Below are 20,877 nucleotides of genomic sequence, written 5' to 3'. Positions count from 1 at the left end.
ACATTCTTTAAATTCCAAGAAACAATCCCTGACTTGACCCAATTTATTTCTTGTAAACAAACTGTTACAAGTCAATATTGTAAGAGCCGTAATAGTGACACGTTCGAGTTCGGGGCCAGCACTTCCTGTTGGGTACTTGCTGTGTGCTAAGTAAGCAGTTCTAACCCTACATATTTATCCAGACAACAGCATGAGAGAGATGGTGTTATGATCTCCATTTCAAAGATGATGAAACCAAGGATCAGGTAGGTTAATAAACATGTCCAGAATGATGCAGGTGAACACAGGCTGCTGGATGCCCGACCCATGCTCATGACCACTCTCCTGAGAGTGGTGAGTGCTGATGAGGTATCTGAGGGAAACGGGACCCACAGTCTACACAGCTACTCTGTTTGCTGGGGCTCCAGAACCCGAAGTGAAACCCTTTCAACCTAATTTCCTGTGAGCAGATCTTAGAAAGGCCACATTTGTCGGACCTTTCATTCTGTCCATGCAGTGGGAAATGTGCAGTGCACTCGGACGCTGTCTGAATTCAGGAAGGCTTCCTCCACCACAGGCAACCACACGCGTGTTCACACGGAAGGCCTCCCTTGCCCTAGTGGCACTGAGACAAGTTTACGTACCATGTCACAGAGAACAGTCTAGAACTAACAGAAACCTGATTTTCAGAATTTGCATGGTTAAGTTAGTAAATGGATCTGTTTCATTGTGACTTCACCGACAGTCTGGAGCAAACTATGTAGATGATGGAGCCGACATGTCAGCTGGCCTCTAGTTTAATCTAGGTTTCCTCCATGTTCTTACAGCCACCCTGAGTGACATTATAATAGAAACCGGCAGCACGTGAGAACCTGCCACCTCAAGCCAGCAGCTCCCAGTGAGGGTTGGGGAAACCTGATTTCCCAAGAACAAACTTAGCTTGGCCTTGAACATTCTGAGGACATGCTAGTTCAATAAAGGTGTATTACCCGGCACAGGAGGCAAACACACAAAGAGCCCCTTGGGCTTCACCTCCACGCCACGGTGTAGGTACAAGGGAAACTAAGACAACAGCTGAACGGGTTCTATTTTCCCTTACCTGGCGAGGCTGGAAATGTTAACGTGCTTTGAACCAAACCTTTAACAAATCTCTTCCTCCAGGCTTCTTTCAAGGATCAAGTATTTCTCGTGCATTGGATTGTGTCAAATATTAACTCAGGAGTGGCCAGGACAGGTTTTGATCCTGTCCAGAGGGTCTCAAAGGGCTATTGCTCCCTCAGGAATCCACCTCGAAAGGCAAACAGAAGGTGAGCTCCAGGGAAAAGGGCTTCCTGCGGGGTTCTAGCTTAGCATCTCTCATTCATAAAGCCTGATAAACATTTCACATTGAGAGGAAAAGGCAGGTGGATTATTAAACTTAATTATCCCATTCCACTTAAATTCTTTAAGATCTAAGTAAAACTGTTGCCACAACTTTTTTCTTTTTTAAAAAAATTACAGTTTAAGGCCAAATGTCTTCTACCTTTGTGAAAACATGATGTTCAACGTGAGGAGTCCACATATTTCCAAGATGGTATTTTCTTTTTAAAAAAAAAAAAAAAGACGTCTGAGATACTATGGGGGAAGTCGAGGCATCAGTGTGGCTCTTGAACACAAAGAAGTCAGTGCTGAGGACGTGGAACACAAGCTCAGGTGCTCCCCAACTGTGACCCTCAGCTGTGCACTCTCAGCTCCATTCCTGCTCAGTTTTATTAAAGAGCAAGAAATGCCAGAAAAGAACCATTTCCCTAGATACATGGGATCACTTTAAAAGGCACACATCCAGTTTCAGGGAAGAAAGGGCTTTTTAAATCTTTTTCAGCTTGGGCCCCATAGATTCCTTGAAGTCCTCCTCTCGGGTTCTGCAGATCACTACTGTACACTTAAATCCATGTGGGCCATGTAAAAGCACAATGCCACACTGTCTATGGGGGAGACTTCCCCTAAAAAGCCAGGCTGAACTGCTATAGATCATAAAGCAAACAAGCATTGTGGCATCTTCCCAGACCAACCCTGGCCATCTGACATTTCAGTACTTGGCATTCGATTTTCACAGAATTTCAGGGATCAGAGGGACATGCATGAAGGTGAGATAAGTTACGTGACTTGGCAGGAGTGGTATGACTTGTTAAGTGGCAGCGTTCAACAAAGACCCTTGTTTCCCAATGGCCAGACTGATGTTCCATATCAATGTCAGGATCAGCTTCTCAATTTCCACAAAAATATATGCTGGCATTTTGATGGGGCTGCACTGAATCTATTTACCACTTGAGAGAACTGCCACCTTAGCAATACTGATTCTGCCAATCCATGAACACGTTTTACTCAGCAGTGCTCTGCGGTTTTCAGTGTAAGCCTCGCACTGCTGCTGAAAACATTCCTTCCTTAGTATTTGTTCTTTTGAGGCTGTTGTGAATGGAATGGTTTTCCTAATTTCCTCTTCAGATTGTTCATTGTAGTATATAGAAATGCAATTGATCTTTCTGTATTGGTCTTATATTCTGCAACCTTGCTGAACACATTAGTTATAACAGTCTTTGTGTTTTGTTTTTGTAGGTGCTTGAGACTTTTCTACATTTCAGGTCATCTCACCTGTGAGTGCAGAGAGCTTTGCTTCTTCCCACCCTGTCTGGATGCTGTCATCCCTTTTTCCCTGGCCGACTGTGATGCCTAGAGCCTCCATTACAGTGTTGTGTTAAACCAGTGGGAAAAGGAATGAGTCTGAGCACTTCTGACTATCATCCTTGTATCAATCCCGAGTTTCTGTGCAAGGTCAAGCGATGCAGACTCCAGTGACTCTAAGTGTGGCTGCTCCTCTGTAACGGGGTGGGAACCTGCACTACGTCGGATCAGCGGGTGTCTGAAGCGCTGACCATCAGGCATTGTCTGAGGGGCTACAATGAGGATAATCTTTCCACCTTTTGACTACTTTTCCTATAGTAACCCATCTGCTTCATGGGTTATTTTAATTTAGTAGCTTACCATTTTGGGGTTTTCTTTAAATAGGATAAAGGATATTTTGGTTAAGTAAAAGATTCCAAAAAAACACAAAACATTTTTTAGTTTAATCCCAAAGGAGAGCATTCTTTTCATTATTTAGGCTTCATTCAGTTTTCTAATTTGTGAAAGGGAAAAGTGTGTGTGTTAGGCTTCATGAGAAATAATCTGTGATACTGTGAACTCTGTTCTTTCTGGGTGAATGGTATTCATATGCCACCATTCACATCAGTGTGATTAAAAGTAACAAGCAACTAATCAAATCCATCCAGGCCCTTTTCTGAAACAAAGTGTCCAATGATGGAGGGGTGCCACCTAGTGTTCAATGTGGGTTTCAACACATCCAGGCTTCAGGCATTTTACAAACCCCCAGCAATGTTAGCCCTGTAATTATGTATTAAACCATAATAATTTTGCAGAAGCCCTAAATGAGGATCAAAATATGAATTACAATTTTTGAAGAAAATATGTATCACTCATACACTCTAGAAATTCAGTTTTCAAAAAGGAAGTAAACAGTATTCACTTCTCTCTACAGCCACAAAAAAAGCAGAAATTTACTCCTAAAAAATAAACACCTCTTTGATGTATGTATGAAATGTACAGAAATTCCAGGTTAGAGCTTAGAAATACGCACCAGGGCACACTGCTAGCAGAGTATAAATTGGTAAGACTTTTCTGTAGGTAATTTGGCAATGCATATCAAAAAGCCCAGAGTAAGTAGAAGGAAGGAAATAATAAAGATCAGAGCAGAAATTAATGACATAGAGACCAAAACAAACAAACAAAAAACACCAATACAAAAGATCAATGAAACAAAGAGCTGGTTCTTTAAAAAGACAAACAAGATTGATAAACCGTTAGACTCATCAAGAAACAAAGAGGGAAGACCCAAATAAATGGAAAGAGGTGAAGTAACAACTGACATCACAGAAATACAAAGGATTGTAAGAAAATACTGTGAACAACTTTATGCCAACAAGCTGGATAATGTGGACAAAATGGACAAATTCCTAGGAAAATACAATCTTCCAAACTGAATCAGGAAGCAGCAGAAAACCTGAAGAGGCCGATAACAACTGATGAAATCGAAGCAGTAATCAAAAACCTCTCAGCAAACAAAAGCCCTGGCCAGATGGCTTCACAGGGGAGTTTTATCAAATATTCAAAGAAAAACTAACACCCTCCTCAAACTATTCCAAAAAATCCAGGAGGAAGGAACACTTCCAAGCTCTTTCCACGAGGCCAGCATTAGCTTAATTCCAAAACCAGATAAAAACACTACAAAGAAAGAGAGTCACAGGCCAATATCCCTGAGGCACATAGATGCCAAAATCCTCAACAAAATATTAGCAAATCAAATTCCGCAATATATTAAAAAAATCATACACCATGACCGACTGGGATTTAGTCCAGGGATGCAAGGCTGGTACAATATTCTCAAATCAATAAATGTGATACATCACATAAAAAAATTAAGACAAAAATCGCATGATCATATCAATAGACACAGAAAAAGCATTCGACAAAATCCAACACCCATTTTTTTAAAACCTTTTTTAAAAACATATGGGGTTTTTTTTATTGATTTCAGAGAGAGGAAGGGGGAGGGAGAGATAAACATCAATGATGAAAAAGAGTCAGTCATCAGCTGCCTCCTACATGCCCCCCACTGGGAACCAAGTCCGAAACCTGGGCATGTGCCCCAACCGAGAATCGAACTGTGACCTCCTGGCTCAATCACTGAGCCACGCCGGCTGGGCTTTTAAATTTATCTTTATTGTTGAAAGTATTACAGATATCCCCCCTTTTTTTCTCCCCATTGCTCCCCTCCATTCTGCATCGGCCCCACTCCCAGGCCTTCCCCATACTATTGTCTGTATCTGTGGGTTATGAACATATGCATGTAAGTTCTCTGATTACTCTCTCCCCACCCACTCTCCACCCCCACCTTCCCTCTGAGGCTCGTCAGACTGCTACATGCTTCTATGTCTTTGGATCTATTTTGTTCCTCAGTCTATTTTGTTTATTAGATTCTGCATATGAGTGAGATCATGTGATACTTGTCTTTCTCTGGCTTATTTTACTTAGCATAATTCTCTCCAGGTCCATCCATACTGTCTCAAAGGGCAAGAGATCGTTCTTCTTTATAGCTGCGTAGTATTCCACGGTGTGAATGTCCCACACCTTTTTTATCTACTCATCTACTGATAGGCACTTGGGCTGTTTCCAGATCTTAGCTATTGGAAATAACACTGCTGTGAGCATAGGGGTGCATAAGTTCTGATTGGTATTTCCAGTTTCTTAGGATATATTCCTAGAAGTAAGATCACTGTGTCATAGGCAGCTCCATTTTTAATTTTCTGAGGAAACTCCATACTGTTTTCCATAGTGGCTGCACCAGTCTGCATTCTCACCAGCAGTGTACTGGGTTCCCTTTTTCCCACATCCTCACCAGCACTTGTCACTTGTTGATTTGTTGATGGTAGCTATTCTGACAGGTGTGAGGTGATATCTCACTGTGGTTTTAATTCAGCACCCATTTTTGATAAAAACTCTCAGCAAAGTGGGAATAGAGGGATCATACCTCAACATAATAAAGCCCACATATGACAAACCTACAGCCAACATCATACTAAATGGGCAAAAACTAAAGGTGTTTCTCTTAAGAACAGGGACAAGACAGGGCTGTCTGCTTTCACCACTCTTATTCCACATAGTACTGGAAGTTCAAGCCACAGCGATCAGACAACAAGAAAACATGAAAGGCATTCAGACTGGAAAGGAGGAAGTAAAACTGTCATTATTTGCAGATGACATGATATTGTACATAGAAAACCCTAAAGACTCCACCAGAAAACTACTAGATTTAATAAATGAATTTGGCAATGTAGTGGGATACAAAATTAACAACCAGAAATCAATGGCATTTTTGTACAACAATAATGAACTCTCAGAAAGAGAAACTAAAAAAAAAAAAATCCCATTTACCATGGCAACAAAAAATTAAGATAATTAGGAATAAACTTAACCAAGGAGGTAAAACACCTGTACTTGGAAAACTACAGAATGTTGAAAAAAAGATAGAGGATGATATAAACAAGTAGAATAATATACTGTGTTCATGGATTGGAAGAATTAACATTAAAATGTCCACACTACCCAAAACAATCTATAGAATCAATGCAATCCCTATCAAAATACCAACAGCATATTTCACAAATCTAGAACAAACACTCCAAAAATTTATATGGATCCAGAAAAGACTCCAAATAGCTGCAGTAAACTTGAGAAAGAACAACAAAGTTGGAGGGATTTCAATACCAGATATCAAGCTATACTACAAAGCCACTGTAATCAAAACAGCCTGGTACTGGCACAAGAACAGACATATAGGTCAATAGAACAGAAAAGAGACCCCAGAAATCAACCCAAGCCATTATGCTCAGTTAATATTTGACAAAGGAGGCAAGAGCATACAATGAAGTAAAGACAGTCTCTTCAATAAATGGTGTTGGGAAAATTGGACAGGTACATGCTAAAAAATGAAACTAGACCACCAACTTACACCAGACACAAGAATAAACTGGATAGAAAAGTTAAATGTAAGTCGTAAGACCATAAAAATCCTAGAAGAAAACGTAGGCAAGTAAAATATCAGACATCTCATGCAGGAGAATTTTCACTGGCACAACACCTAGGGCAAAAGAAACAAAGGGAAAAAACAAACAAATGGGACTACATCGAACTAACAAGCTTCTGCACAGCAAAAGAAACCAGCATCAAAATGAAAAGGGAGCCCACTGTATGGGAGAACATATTTTCCCATGATACATCTGATAAGGGGTTAATTTCCAAAATACATAAAGTACTCATACAACTCAACAAAGGGAAGACAAAACTTAAAAATAGACACCTCTCCAAAGAGGACATACAGATGGCCAAGAGACATGAAAAAATGCAAATGTCACTAATTATCAGAAAGATGCAAATTAAAACAACAATGAGGTACCACCTCACATCTGCCAGAATGGCTACTATCAATATATCAACAAACAAATGCTTGTGAGGGTGTGGAGAAAGGGGAGCCCTGGTACACTGCTGATGGGAATGCAGACGGGGGCGGCCACTATGGAAAGCAGTATGGAGTTTCCTCAAAAAATTAAAAATGGAGCTGCCATTTGACCCAGTAATCCCACTTCCAGGAATATATCCTAAGAATCCTGAAACACCTACCAGAAAGAATATATGCACTCCCATGTTCATAGCAGCATTATTTATAATATCTAAGATCTGGAAACAGCCCAAGTGCCCATCAGTAGATGAGTGGATAAAAAAGCTGTGGGACATTCACACCGTGGAATACTATGCAGCTGTGAAAAATAAGGATCTCTTACCCATTGAGCAGCATGGAGGGACTTGGAAAGAATTATGCTAAGTAAAATAAGCCAGTCAGAGAAAGACAAATGTCACATGATCTCACTTATTTGCGGACTCTAACAAAATAAACTGATGAACAAAATAGGTCCAGAGACATTGAAGCATGGAACAGACTAACATATTTCAGAGGGAAGGGGATAGGAAGAAATTAACCAAAGAACTTATGTGCATGTACACATAACCCATAACATACAGACAACAGTAAAGTGAAGGCATGGGAAGAGGGCAGGAGCAGGGTAGAGAGGGACAATGGGGGGAAAATGAGAGATATCTGTAATGCTTTCAACAATAAAGATAAAATTATATTTAAGCCTTAAAAATGCACATGACCTCTCACCCAGTTATTCCCTATCTAATTTATTCTAAGGAAATAATTATGGATGTGTGTAAAATGTATCTGCAAAAATATGTTAAAAGGCCAAATCAATAAATGGATTAGTTAAATCAGAGCAAATGAAAGAATAAAATATATTTCTTAACATTGGTTTGGAACAGTGTATAAGATATATTAAGTGAAAAAAACCAGATCTGTAAATTATGTGTACAATAGAAACATACCTTAAAAGATACATACATGTACATATATATACATATATATATATATATATACACACATATATACACACACACATACACACACACACGTAGGTATGTGTAACAGGGATATTATACAAAAATATTAATAGTGATTGTAATATATAAACTCAGTGATATTTCAGATGAATTTAATTATATTTTTTATACTGTTATATTTTCAAATCTAAAAATGACTTTATTTCTACAACAGAGTAAGTTAAATATTTAATGCAGATATAAATATGTACATGCTATATGTGTTTTATATATTATATATTACATATATGTATTTTATAGTTTCTATATATACTATATAAAATGTGTATAGCACATATATATACTTAACTTGTATAAGCACTATGGAAAGCAGGATGAAATTGAAATTTACATATATCAGAGAATCTAGAGCCATTTTGAATGTATATGGAAATACATTTTTAAAATAAAGCAATATGAAGAAGGCACAGCACATAAGAGGAGTCAGGAGCCATAACAACAGCAACTTAATTAGACAAAGTGCCTAGTATCAGAAAATAAACTTGGATTGAGCAGTGCATTTTAAGAGCTACAATTTCTCACATCTAATTAAGAGAAAGTCTTAAAATGTCAATAGCTTTTGAAAGTGAAGTAGTTTAGACAGTTTTTGCACAAAAATGAGTATAAGGTTCATAGGAAGTGTTGGAGATGTTTCTGGAGAACCAGCTACTTCAGTCTTAGGCTATAGCACCACCAAGGAATCCTCAGGTGAAAGCACAGCAGACACACAGGTGGAAACCGATGCACACCTACCCGGAAGCTGTAGCTCTGCTTGCCACACCTTAGAGCAGATATATGGAGGTTAAATGGCCCAGAAAAGGGCAATCCAATTGTGAAAAGGCAATTAAAAGGGGAGAAATTAGGAACCACTGATTTTCAAAGATAAGAACAGAACAGAAAAATATCTTCCAAAGTTTATAAGATCAGAAATGTTACAGGTAGAATGAAAATAAGCACTGAAAGACCCAACTAATATGGCTGAAATTTAAATAAGGCAGATCCAAGGAAAAGAAAATGTCTTGATGCAATAGGAAAACATGTGAGATGCATCATCCCACTGAATTTAGAATGAAATCCCAAAATCCTTCCCAAGTTCCATGAGCCTCTCAGATCTCTTCTCCTCCTGTCCCACCCTCGTCTCCTTCCCGAGGAGCAACCACACTGAATCCTCCAGCTCCTCTAGCGAGCCTGGGCCCTTGCTGTTGCCTCTGCCTGAATGCTCTTCTCCTAGATCTGCACCTGGCCAGCTCCTGTTTGAGATCTCAGCTTTAAAGTCACCTCCTCATGAAGACCTTTCCTGTTGTCCCACATGGGACCACCTGCTCCTAGAGGCCGCCATTACCTCACTGCTTGGTTTAATTTCCCCCACAATGCTTAGTGCCATATGTGGTGACTGCATTCATTTGTTTGTTTACATATATTGTATGTCTCCCCAAGTAAGAAAGAAAATAAAAAGTTACAGTATCACCTGGCCATTGTTGCTCAGTGGTTGCTCACTGACCTATACACCAAGAGGTCACCGGTTTGATTCCTGGTCAGGGCACATGCCCAGGTTGCGGGTTCGATCCCCAGTAGGGGGCGTGAAGGAGGCAACCAATGATTCTCTCATTGGTGTTTCTAGATCTCTCTCCTTCTCCTTTCCTCTCTCTGTAAAATCAATAAAAATATATTTTTTAAAAAAGTTACAGCATCTAGCAGGCTTTCCCTGGCTACCCCAGGCAAGGTCAGAGCACTCTATTCTGTTACACTTTTCTACCTCACCTTGTAATTTTTCTTTTGTAACCCAAATTATACTTATAATTTTTTTCTAATATCTGTTTTTCTTAATAAGTTCTATGGGATGGGAGCCACTGTGCACTATTTTAGCAATCAATGTATAGCCAGTGCCTGGCATTGAGAAACACTCAATAAATACTTTTTTTTTTTTTTTAATATATCTTTATTGATTTCAGAGAGAGAAAAGGAGAAGGAGAGAGAGGGGCAGAAACATCAATGATGAGAGAGTCACTGATCGAGCCCGCAACCCGGGCATGTGCCCTGACCGGGAATCAAACCTCGATCGCCTGGATCCCAGGTCGACGCTCAACCGCTGAGCCACGCCTGGCCGGGCTCAATAAATACTTTCTGAATGAGAGAATGACTGGTCAATAAGAAAAGGAAGGATGATGAAATGGGACCTCAGTCTTACATCACTCACAAAAACTAACTAAAAATGCATTAAATACTTAAACCACATCTTCCTAAAATTGTGAAACTCCTAGAAGAAAACGTAGGGGAAAAGCTCCTGAGCATCAGTCTTGGTAATGATTTTTTTTACATAAATTGTAAGCTACAGCTATTCTGCAACAAAATTCACTAAAAAAGTCTCATCTGTCTAGGTCAGTACATATAGATCAATCTCTTTAAATGCTGCATAATATTTCCAGCATGTCCACACCATCGTTTACTGAGCTGTCTCCCTACTGACAGACATTTATTTATTTACTTAAGAGCAATGAAATTTATTTATTTTAATTTATTTTTATTGTTGGAAGTATTACAGATGTCCCCCTTTTTCCCCATTGACTCCCTCCACCCCACACCCACTCCTCACTCCAAGCCTTCACACTGCACTATTGTCTCTGTCCCTGGGTCATGCATATATGCATATAAATTCTTTGGTTAATCTCTCCCCACCCACCCACTGACCCCCACCTTCCTTCCGAGATATGTCAGTTTGTCCCATGCTTCTATGTTACTGGATCTCTTTTGTTCATCATTTATTATGTTCTTTAGATTCCACATATAAGTGATATCATGTGATGTTTGTCTTTCTCTGCCTGGCTTATTTCTCTTAGCACAATATTCTCCAGGTCCATCCATACTGTCCCAAAGGGTACGAGATTCCTCTTCTTTACAGCAGCATAGTATTCCATGGTGTGAATGTCCCACTGCTTTTTTTAGCCACTCATCTACTGATGGGCACTTGGGCTGTTTCCAAATCTTAGCTATTGTGAATTGCACTGTTATGAACATATATTCTTTGTGATTAGTGTTTCAGGATTCTTAGGATATATTCTTAGACGTGAGATCACTGAGTCAAAAGGCAGTTCCATTTTTAATTTTCTGAGGAAACTCCATGGTGTTTTCCATAGTGGCTGCACCAGTCTGCATTCTCACCAGCAGTGCACCAGGGTTCCCCTTTCTCCACATCCTTGCCAGCACATGTCATTTGTGGATTTGTTGATGGAGCCATTCTGACAGTTGTGAGGTGATACCTAATTGTGGTTTTAACTTGCATCTCTCTGATGATTAGCAATGTTGAGCATTTTTTCATCTGTCTTTTGGCCATCTATATGTCCTCTTTGGAGAAGTGTCTATTCAGGTCCTTTGCCCTTTTTCTAATTGGATTGTTTGTCTTCCTCTTGCTGAGTTGTATGACTTCTTTGTATGCTTTGGAAATTAGCCCTTTATCAGATGCATCCTTGGCAAATATGTTGTCCCATACTGTGGAGTTCCTTTGTATTCTGAGGCCAATTTCTTTTGCTGTGCATCCATTTAGTTTGATGTAGTCCCATTTGTTTATTTTTTCTTTTGTTTCTCTTACCCTAGGAGATGTATTGGTGAAAATTCTACTACGTGAGATGTCTATGACTTTAATGCCTGTTTTCTTCCAGGATTTTTATGGTTTCACAACTTACATTTAGGTATTTTATCCATTTTGAATTTATTCTTGTGTATGAAGTAAGTTGGTGATCTAGTTTCATCTTTTTGTATGTACCTGTTCAATTTTCCCAGCACCATTTATTGAAGAGACTATCTTTACTCCATTGTATGCTCTTGCCTCCTTTGTTGAACATTAACTGACCATAATGGTGTGGGTCTATTTCTGGATTCTCTGTTCTTTCCATTGATCTATATGTCTGTTGTTGTACTAATACCAGGCTGTTTTGATTACAATGGCTTTGCAATATAGTTTGATACCAAGTAAAGTGATCCCTCCAACTCTTCTTTTTTCTCAAGATGGCTGCAGCTATTCGGGGTCTTTTTTGGTTCCATATAAATTTTTGGAATATTTGTTCCAGATCTGTGAAAATGCTGTTGGTATTTTAATAGGAATTGCATTGAATCTATAAATTGCTTTGGGTAGTATGGACATTTTAATGATATTAATTCTTCCAATCCATGAACATGGTATATTCTTCCGCTTGTTTATATCTTGCCTCTATTCCTTTTTTTCAGTGTCCTGTAGTTTTCTGAGTATAGGTCTTTTATATCCTTTGTTAAGTTTATTCCTAGGTCTTATTTTTTTGTTGCAATGGTAAATGATACTTTGTTTTAGTTTTCCTTTCTGAGAGTTCATTGTTGCTGTATAAAAATGTCAATTTTCAGATGTCAATTTTGTATCCAGCCACCTTGCCAAATTAATTTATCACATATAGTAATATTTTGGTAGAATCGTTAGGGTTCTCCATGTACAATATTATCTCATCTGCAAATAATGACAGTTTTACTTCCTCCTTTCCAATTTGGATACCTTTTATGTTTTCCTACTGTCTGATGGCTGTGGCAAGAACTTCTAGTACTATGCTGAATAAGAGTGGACACACCTGAGAGCAAAAGAATCACACAGGCTGAAAATAAAGGGATGGAAAAAAATATTCCATGCAAATGGAAATGAAGAAAAGCTGGAATAGCAAAACCTATTTCTGACAAAATAGACTTCAAAATAAAGACTACAACAAGAGACAAAGATGGTCACTACATAATACTAAAGGGATCAATCCAGCAGGAAGAAATATCTGTTACAAATAAATATTCACCCAATATAGGAGCACCTAAATATATAAAAAATTTCTTGATGGACTTTAAGGGGGAGATCAACAGCAAGACAATCATAGTGGGGGACTTTAACACCCCACTATCATTATTGGACCAATCATCAAGACAAAAAATCAACAGGGAAACAGACACTTGAAATGACACACTAGAGCCAATGGATTTAATTGATATTTACAAACATTTCACCCCAAAGCAGAATACATATTCTTCTCAAGTGCACATGGAACATTCTCAAAACAGACCACATGTTAGGACACAAAACAAGTCTCTACAAGTTCAAGAAGACTGAAATCATAACAAGCATCTTCTCAGATCACAATGCCATGAAACTAGAAATCAACCACTATTAAAAAACTCAAAGATAGTCAAACACATGGAGGCTAAATAGTATGTTATTAAACAATGAATGGGTTACCAATGAGATCAAGAAAGAAATAAAAAACTTCCTGGAAAAAAATGTAACTGAACAAACAACCCAAAATCTATGGGACACAGCAAAAGCAGTCCTGAGAGGAAAATTCATAGCATTACAGGCCTATCTCAAGAAATAAGAAAAAGCTCTACTAAACCATCTCACACAACAACTAAAAGAACTAGAATGAGAACAGCAAAAAAAGCCCTGAGGGAATAGAAGGAAGGAAATAATAAAGATCAGAGCAGAAATTAATGACATAGAGACTAAAAAACAATACAAAAGATCAATGGAACCAAGAGCTGGTTCTTTGAAAAGATATATAAGATTGATCCCCCTTTAGCCAGACTCACTAAGAAACAAAGAGAGAGGACCCAAATAAATAAAATCAGAAATGAAAGAGATGATATAACAACCAACCCAACAGATATACGAAGGATTATAAGAAAATACTATGAGTAACTATATGCCAACAAACTGTTCAATATGCGTGAAATGGACAAATTCCTAGAAATGTACAATCTTCCAAAGCTGAATCAGGAAGAGGCAGAAAACCCAAAAAGGACAATAACAACTAATGAATTGAAGAAGTAATCAAAAAACTCCCAGCAAACAAAAGTCCTGGACCAGATGGATTTATAGGGGAGTTTTACCAAACATTCAAAGAAGAATTAACACCTATTCTCCTCAAACTATTCCAGAAAATTCAAAAGGAGGGAAAACTCCCAAGCTCTTTCCATGAGGCATCATCCTAATCCCAAAACCAGATAAAGACACTACAAAAAAAGAAAATTACAGGCCAATATCCCTGATGAACATAGATGCTAAAATCCTCAGCAAAATACTAGCAAACTGGATCCAGCAATACATTAAAAAGATCATACACCACAACCAAGCGGGATTTATTCTGGGGATGCAAGGCTGGTACAACATCAGCAAATCAATAAACGTCATACATCACATAAACAAAATGAAAGACAAAAATCATATGATCATATCAATAGATACAGAAAAAGCATTTGACAAAATCCAACACCCATTTCTGATAAAAACTCTCAGCAAAGTGGGGATAGAGGGATCACACCTCAACATAATAAAAGCCATATATGACAGACCTATAGCCAACATCATACTCAATGGGCAAAAACTAAAACCATTTCCCTTAAAAACAGGAACAAGGCAGGGCTGTCCGCTTTCACCACTCTTATTCAACATAGTACTGAAGACAAACATTTAGGTTATCTGTTATCTTCTCCCACTACAAACACTTTGTTTCTGTCACAAGCTTGAGCCTTCTCCAACCTGGTCCAGCCTGGTTCTACATTCCTACCCACTGTGAACACGACGATTTTTCATTTACACAGTTTTAAGAGCACAAAAATAGCAAAAATGTTCTTAGCAGTATTTTATCACAAATTTATAATAATTTTTCCCCCCCAATTTTGGATCCTACCAAGATGATTTCTTTTGTTTGTTTTATGAGTTGTTGTTTTGAGCTATAATTGACATAACTTTATATTAGTTTCAGGTCTACAACATAATGATTTGATATATCTATATATTGTAAAACAGTCACCACAGTAAGTCTAGTTAACACCTTGCTGACAGGCTGTTTCAAGACAGATTCGCCCATGGAGTTGGTTACTTTTCTGTCATGACCGGTCAGCAAGGTGTTTAAAATTACTTAACTTAATGTAAATGCAGACACGAGTTATCTCGTGACCAGTCAGCAACGTTCAGACATGTAAATATGAGTATGCTTGTGACCAGTCTTAAGATCCATCACCACACAATCACAAAATTTTTTTTCTTGTAAAGAGGACTGTTAGGATTGACTCACTTAGCAACTTCCAAGTATGCAATGCAGTATTATTAACTATAGTTACTGCACTGCCCATTACATCCCTAGGACTTATTGATTTTATAACCAGAAGTTTGTACCTTTTGATCCCCTTCACCCTTTTCACAGCAACCCCTCTACCTCAGGCAACTATCAGTCTGTTCTAAGACAGTAGATCTTAAATGTCCTTACCGGCCCCTCCCCAACACAAATAATGGTAATTTTGAGACATGATGGAGGTCTTAGCTAATGCTATAATGGTAATAATTTTGTAATACACAAGTGTATCAAATCAACACTTTGTACATCTTAAAGTTACAGAATGCTATATGTCAATTATATCTCAAAAACTGGGTAAAAAAAAGGATGGGGGATAAAAAGGCAGAAAAAAGACAAAGAGCTCCACAGAAGAAAATTAGGGCATTATGTTAACCAGTTGCTGTTTAGTTTTGCAAATACTACTGGTCCCTGCTAAAGAAGAATATCACAGACTGCATTGGTGATAAAATATATGTAAAAATATATATTTTTATTTTTTTATCATTATTATTTTTTAAATATATCTTTATTGATTTCAAAGAGAGGAAGGGAGAGGGAGTGAGAGAGAGTAACATCAATGATGAGAGTCATTGATCGGCTGCCTCCTGCACGCCCACCACTGCAGATCGAGCTTGCAACACGGGCATGTGCCCTGACTGAGTGAGAATCGAACCCAGATCTCCTGGATCCTAGGTCAATGCTCAACCACAGAGCCACACTCAGCTGGGCAAAATACATATTTTTAAAGTTTCTGCTTTCTAATTTAGGCTCTATACTTTCTGACTCAGTTAAAGCAAATGAGACCCTGCCTGGGGCTTTGGAAATTCAAAGTTATCAGTGCAAGCAACAAGGAATTCTGGATAGATAAGAAGCATGTGCCAAAAACAAAAACAGTAAACCTATTTAGAAGAAACTTTATAAAGCTGGAACCTGAAAAACATTTCATGGAATTAAATCCTGTTCTCTATTTAGCAATCATGAAACTCATTTTGAAGATCCTTTTAAAACAACTTGGAGACATTTGCTTAGTCTAATTCTTGTGAAACAGTTGATAATCTTTAAAGACCTTAGACTAGCAGTTCATCTTAGCTAACAGTATTCGAATCAATGCTCTATTTTAGAAGAGAGATAACATTCATCTCACTTTATTAGTCACAAGAGTCTTGGAATTATGTTCTCTATGTATGAAAGTAAATAAATTGAGGATTCTAGCATATTCTGTATTGAATGTGAGACATACCAAACATACCAGAGATAGTTGCCTATCTCTGCTTAAGATAAAGGTGGTTCTAGAATTTGCAGGCAGAACCTAACTCTGGCATTGAAAGCTTCAAATGTAACAAACTAGATGCAGACAGAAGCTGGTCAGGATGCCAGGCCAGCAGAGCAAAAGACCTCCATTCTGGGCTGCTTGTAGAGAGACAATACCTATGCAAATGGCTAGGCTGAACATGGGAAAGGACATCACTTCTCTCTCCTTCTAAAGACCTTTCTTTCTCGTAAAAGACTGACAACAACTGACATGGAAGAGAGATCTGGATGCAGAAAGAAACACGGAAATCCTCCTCTAGTCAGTTTTAGGTTTTCATTCATTTCAGAGCTTTTCCTCGCTTCCCTCTCCCAGCCCCACACGAATTGTCACTAGGTCAAAGGAGGGACAAGAAATAAGCATGCCTTGAAATTCAACTATTTTGTCCTTTAAAGTATATATTATTCAAAGTTTCCAAGTACACTACATCTTGAACTTTGTGTATCAGAACTCACAACATGAAATATATTTTACATCAGAACCCAGTACACACAACACACACACAATTTAAAACAAAAGTGTCATCAAAGTTACCCTTACTACATGCAATGAATGCATGTCTATTTTATGTCATCTTCTTTTTAAATGCTGGCTACATACCACAAATAGATTTCATGGTGGATGGGTTACAATCTATAATTTCAGAAACACTGCCATAGAACTCGCATGTGGTCTGGCCTCTGCCTACCTCTCTAACCACATCTCAGGCTATTCTCTACCATGCTGCCCCACGCATCACCTAATTTCTATTCTTTTTTTTTTACATTAAATCATAGGTCAGTTCCTGAAGGATGCTCTCGCTGCCTCAGGGCCTTTGATCTTGTTGTTAGTGCCCCCTGGAACCTTTCCCCAGATCACTGCACTTCATCACTCAGGCCTCAGGACAAAAATTACTTCCTCAGAGGGGCCTCACTGATCATCCAATTGGAAAAACCACAAACACAAGTCCAGCCCACGCAGAGGGTAGGGAGAGACATTCACTGCTCTTCCGGTTGGTGGGAAGTCTGAATGACAAAATGTAAGGCAGGCACCAAAAAACCAGGACTCTGCAAACGTCCCTTTCCACTTCCCTGTGCCACTGCACCAGTCACTGAATTCCAGCTGTTGAAATTCCATTCCATGTGCTTCAGGATGGCAGGCGGGTGCCATCCTCCAATGTCCCCCAAGTACTTTGTACCCTCTCAGAGCACTTACCACATTGTTTCTCATAATTTTTACTCATTGAGCAAATATCTGAGTGCCTAATGTGGTCTAAGCAATCATGAAGATCCATTCCTCTAACAGTTCACAATTTAGTAAGGGTGATAAATCTACACATAAATAATTTCAACTGAATGTGGTACGTACAGTAACAGAGATGTGTGCTGGGAAAAGTGGCAGCAAAGAAGAATGAAGTGTCAACTTTCTTTGAGTAGATATGTGAGGCATCCCAGGAGGAGACGCCCCTGGCCAGCGCCTGGGAGGAGCAAGAGGAGCCTGGCAAGCAAACAAGGGGATAAGGGCGTTCTGTGTAGACAGAACCACATGAGCCAAGTAGAGGGAGCAAGCTCCCTGCCCGTCTGAATTTACTTGCTATGTTCAATGAAAGGCAAGTAGCTAGAAAGCAAGGGGCTAAAAGGAAGTCTAGGAAAGTGGGGAGCATGGTGGGGCAGAAGGGTCAGTGCTGGATCACAGAGGGCCTAGTGTGCTGTTCCAGAAACTTTGAATTTTACACTGTAGGGAACAGGGAGTCTAGAGTTGTAAAGAGGTGAGTAACAGGAACAGATCTGGATTCTAGAAAACTCCTTCTCGTGGCAGAGAAAACACGGGTTGGGGAATTGTCAGACCAACACCGTTACAACAGTCCAGGCAAGAAACGAGGAGATCTTAAAATACACGGGTTTACTGAGCAACTGGATGTGGAGACACAGGAGAGGAGGGAAAGCAGGATAAGGCTGCCTTTTGGCTTAGGTTATAACACGGAGGCATCGTTCACTAACTTGGGGAAACAAGAGAAACCAGGTGGGGAGAGGGCAGGTTCGGTTCCGGTCACACTGAGTGGGGGCCTGTGTGGAAGCCCCTGGCCAGGCCTCGGGCGGTCTGTAAGCCTGGGCGCTAGGGGAACCGTGCGTGCACCAAGTCACCCAGGGGAAAGGCGGGTGACAGGTGACGCTAACTGAGGACTGAGGCCCGGAGGGTGGCGTTTTAAAAAAAGGGGCTAATTTCCAAAGTGTACAAAGAACTCATAGCACTCAGCAAGAGAAAGACAAACAACCCAATTAAGAAATGGGCAAAGGACTTAAACAGACACTTCTCCAAAGAGGACATACGGATGGCCAAGAGACACATGAATAAACGCTCGACATCACTAATCATCAGAGAGATGCAAATTAAAACCACAATGAGGTATCACTTCACACCTGCCAGAATGGCTGCCATCAATAAATCAACAAACAACAAGTGCTGGCGAGGGTGTGGAGAAAGGGGAGCCCTAGTACACTGCTGGTGGGAATGCAGACTGGTGCAATCACTATGGAAAACAGTATGGAGGTTCCTCAAAAAATTAAAAATGGAGCTGCCTTTCAACCCAGTGATTCCACTCCTAGGAATGTATCCTAAGAATCCTGAAACATTCATCAGAAAGGATATATGTACCCCGATGTTCACAGCAGCACAGTTTACAATAGCTAAGATCTGGAAACAGCCCAAGTGCCCATCAGGAGATGAGTGGATAAAAAAGCTGTGGGACATTTACACCATGGAATACTACGCAGCTGTAAAGAAGAAGAATCTTGTACCCTTTGGGACAGTATGGATGGACCTGGAGAATATTATGCTAAGTGAAATAAGCCAGGCAGCGAAAGAAAATATCACATGATCTCGCTTATACGTGGAATCTAAAGAACTTAATAAACTGATGAACAGAATAGATTCAATGACATGGAAGCATAGAGGAGACTGATGAATGTCAGAGGGATGGAGGAGGGAGGGTGGGTGGAGGGGGAGAGAGTAACCAAAGAATTTATGTGCATATATACACAACCCAAGGACACGGACAATGGTGGGGAGAAGGACTGGGGAGGGGGAAGGAACGGGTCATTGGGGAGAAAAAGGGACATCTGTAATATTTTAAACAATAATAAAACTTTAAAAAAAAAAGCGGGCACAGCCAGAGGGAGGAAAAAGAGGGAACGGACGGCCGTGAATGCCCGCCGCGGCAGAGCCCACGGAACCTTCGAGAATGACCGGAGCTGGCACTAAAGAGGCCATTAGCATCCAGCAGTGAACCTGAGCGAGGCCTCCGACGGGAGCGCGGCTGGGACACGCCCCGGGCGCGACGCGCTTTGGTTTTATTTCCTTAAGATGTATGATTTTAACACCGAGGAGAAGGAAGTGGAGAGGAAAAGCCTAAACTCGCAGAAAAAGAGAGACACGTGAAAGGCCTCCTCCTGAATGGCGGGCCTGGGATCCAAGGAAAAGATGGACGGCCACCCTCCCGCACCTTCCAGGCTGAGCCGCGGGCCTGGAGGCGGACGGAAGACGGGTCCGCGCAGCTGCGGGGCTTGAGGTGGAAGAAACGGCCGCCAGGCTCCGCGGGGCTCGGCGCGGGGCGGGGCTCGCGGAGGGAGGGTCCGAACAGGCCCGGGAAAGGCCGGGCGGAGGTGACGGGGACCCCGAGCAGCGGCGCCGAGAACCGGGGCGCCGAGCGGGGCTCTGCGGCGGAACTCACAGCCGCACCCACCTGACAACCGTCAGCTTTCTGTCCCGCAGTCCGTCGTTCGCAAACGTTTAAAAGCCTTGGTAATTACGTGAATTAGAACTCTGGCGCCCCCACACAGGTGAGCGAATGAAAATCACCCGCAGGCTTTTGAAAAAGGCAAATCCTGACCCTGAGCCGTATTCCTGTTAATTCCCAGTTTCTGGGGGCGAAGCTCAGGCACGTGGATCTTCCAGAGGCTCGCCAGGCATCCAGACAGGGCGCTCCTGCAGAACCACGACCCAGCGGGCAGCGGCCGGAGACCCCGGCGATGGGGGCAGCGGGCGCGCGCCACCACAGCCCGTGAAGGAAGCGCGCTACGTGAAAAATGCGACGAGGAAAACGCAAACATTCAAAAGAGTTTGTTCGGAGCGATGCTTCACCTCAGGCTGTTAGACTCAGTGTCACCCCTAAACTTTCCGTTACATTACTCTAGGGGCTCAGCAGCCCCAAAGAGACAGCCGGGACACCCCGAGTGCACACACACGCCAGACCCAGCACCGGGGACGCTGGGACACCAGGACCCCGGAGCCGTTCTTCTGACCTCGCCTGGCACTCACCATAGTCTCAGGAGCTCAGCACTAGGAAATAGGTCGCGCTGCGACAGGAAGACACCAGCACCTACACCGACGCCCGGTTACTCTGGCAACAGA

At 40.8% G+C, this 20,877-nt stretch overlaps 1 protein-coding gene across 1 annotated transcript in view; it reads right to left on the bottom strand.

Annotated features, from left to right (window-relative positions):
* NME7 (NME/NM23 family member 7) overlaps positions 1–20,874 on the bottom strand; it is a 103,846-nt gene extending 82,972 nt beyond the window's left edge. The window contains exon 1 of the mRNA XM_016202372.2: positions 20,785–20,874. Within this exon, the coding sequence (XP_016057858.2) occupies positions 20,785–20,787 (3 nt within the window). The 5' untranslated portion in view covers positions 20,788–20,874. The remainder of the gene's footprint in view (positions 1–20,784) is intronic.
* Positions 20,875–20,877: the final 3 nt, after the last annotated feature.

This window comes from Miniopterus natalensis, chromosome 19, assembly GCF_054644295.1.
Source record: "Miniopterus natalensis isolate mMinNat1 chromosome 19, mMinNat1.hap1, whole genome shotgun sequence".
Lineage (NCBI taxonomy): Eukaryota > Metazoa > Chordata > Mammalia > Chiroptera > Miniopteridae > Miniopterus > Miniopterus natalensis.
The sequence above is the reverse complement of the archived record's forward strand: the minus strand, read 5'-3'. Positions and strand labels throughout refer to the sequence as shown.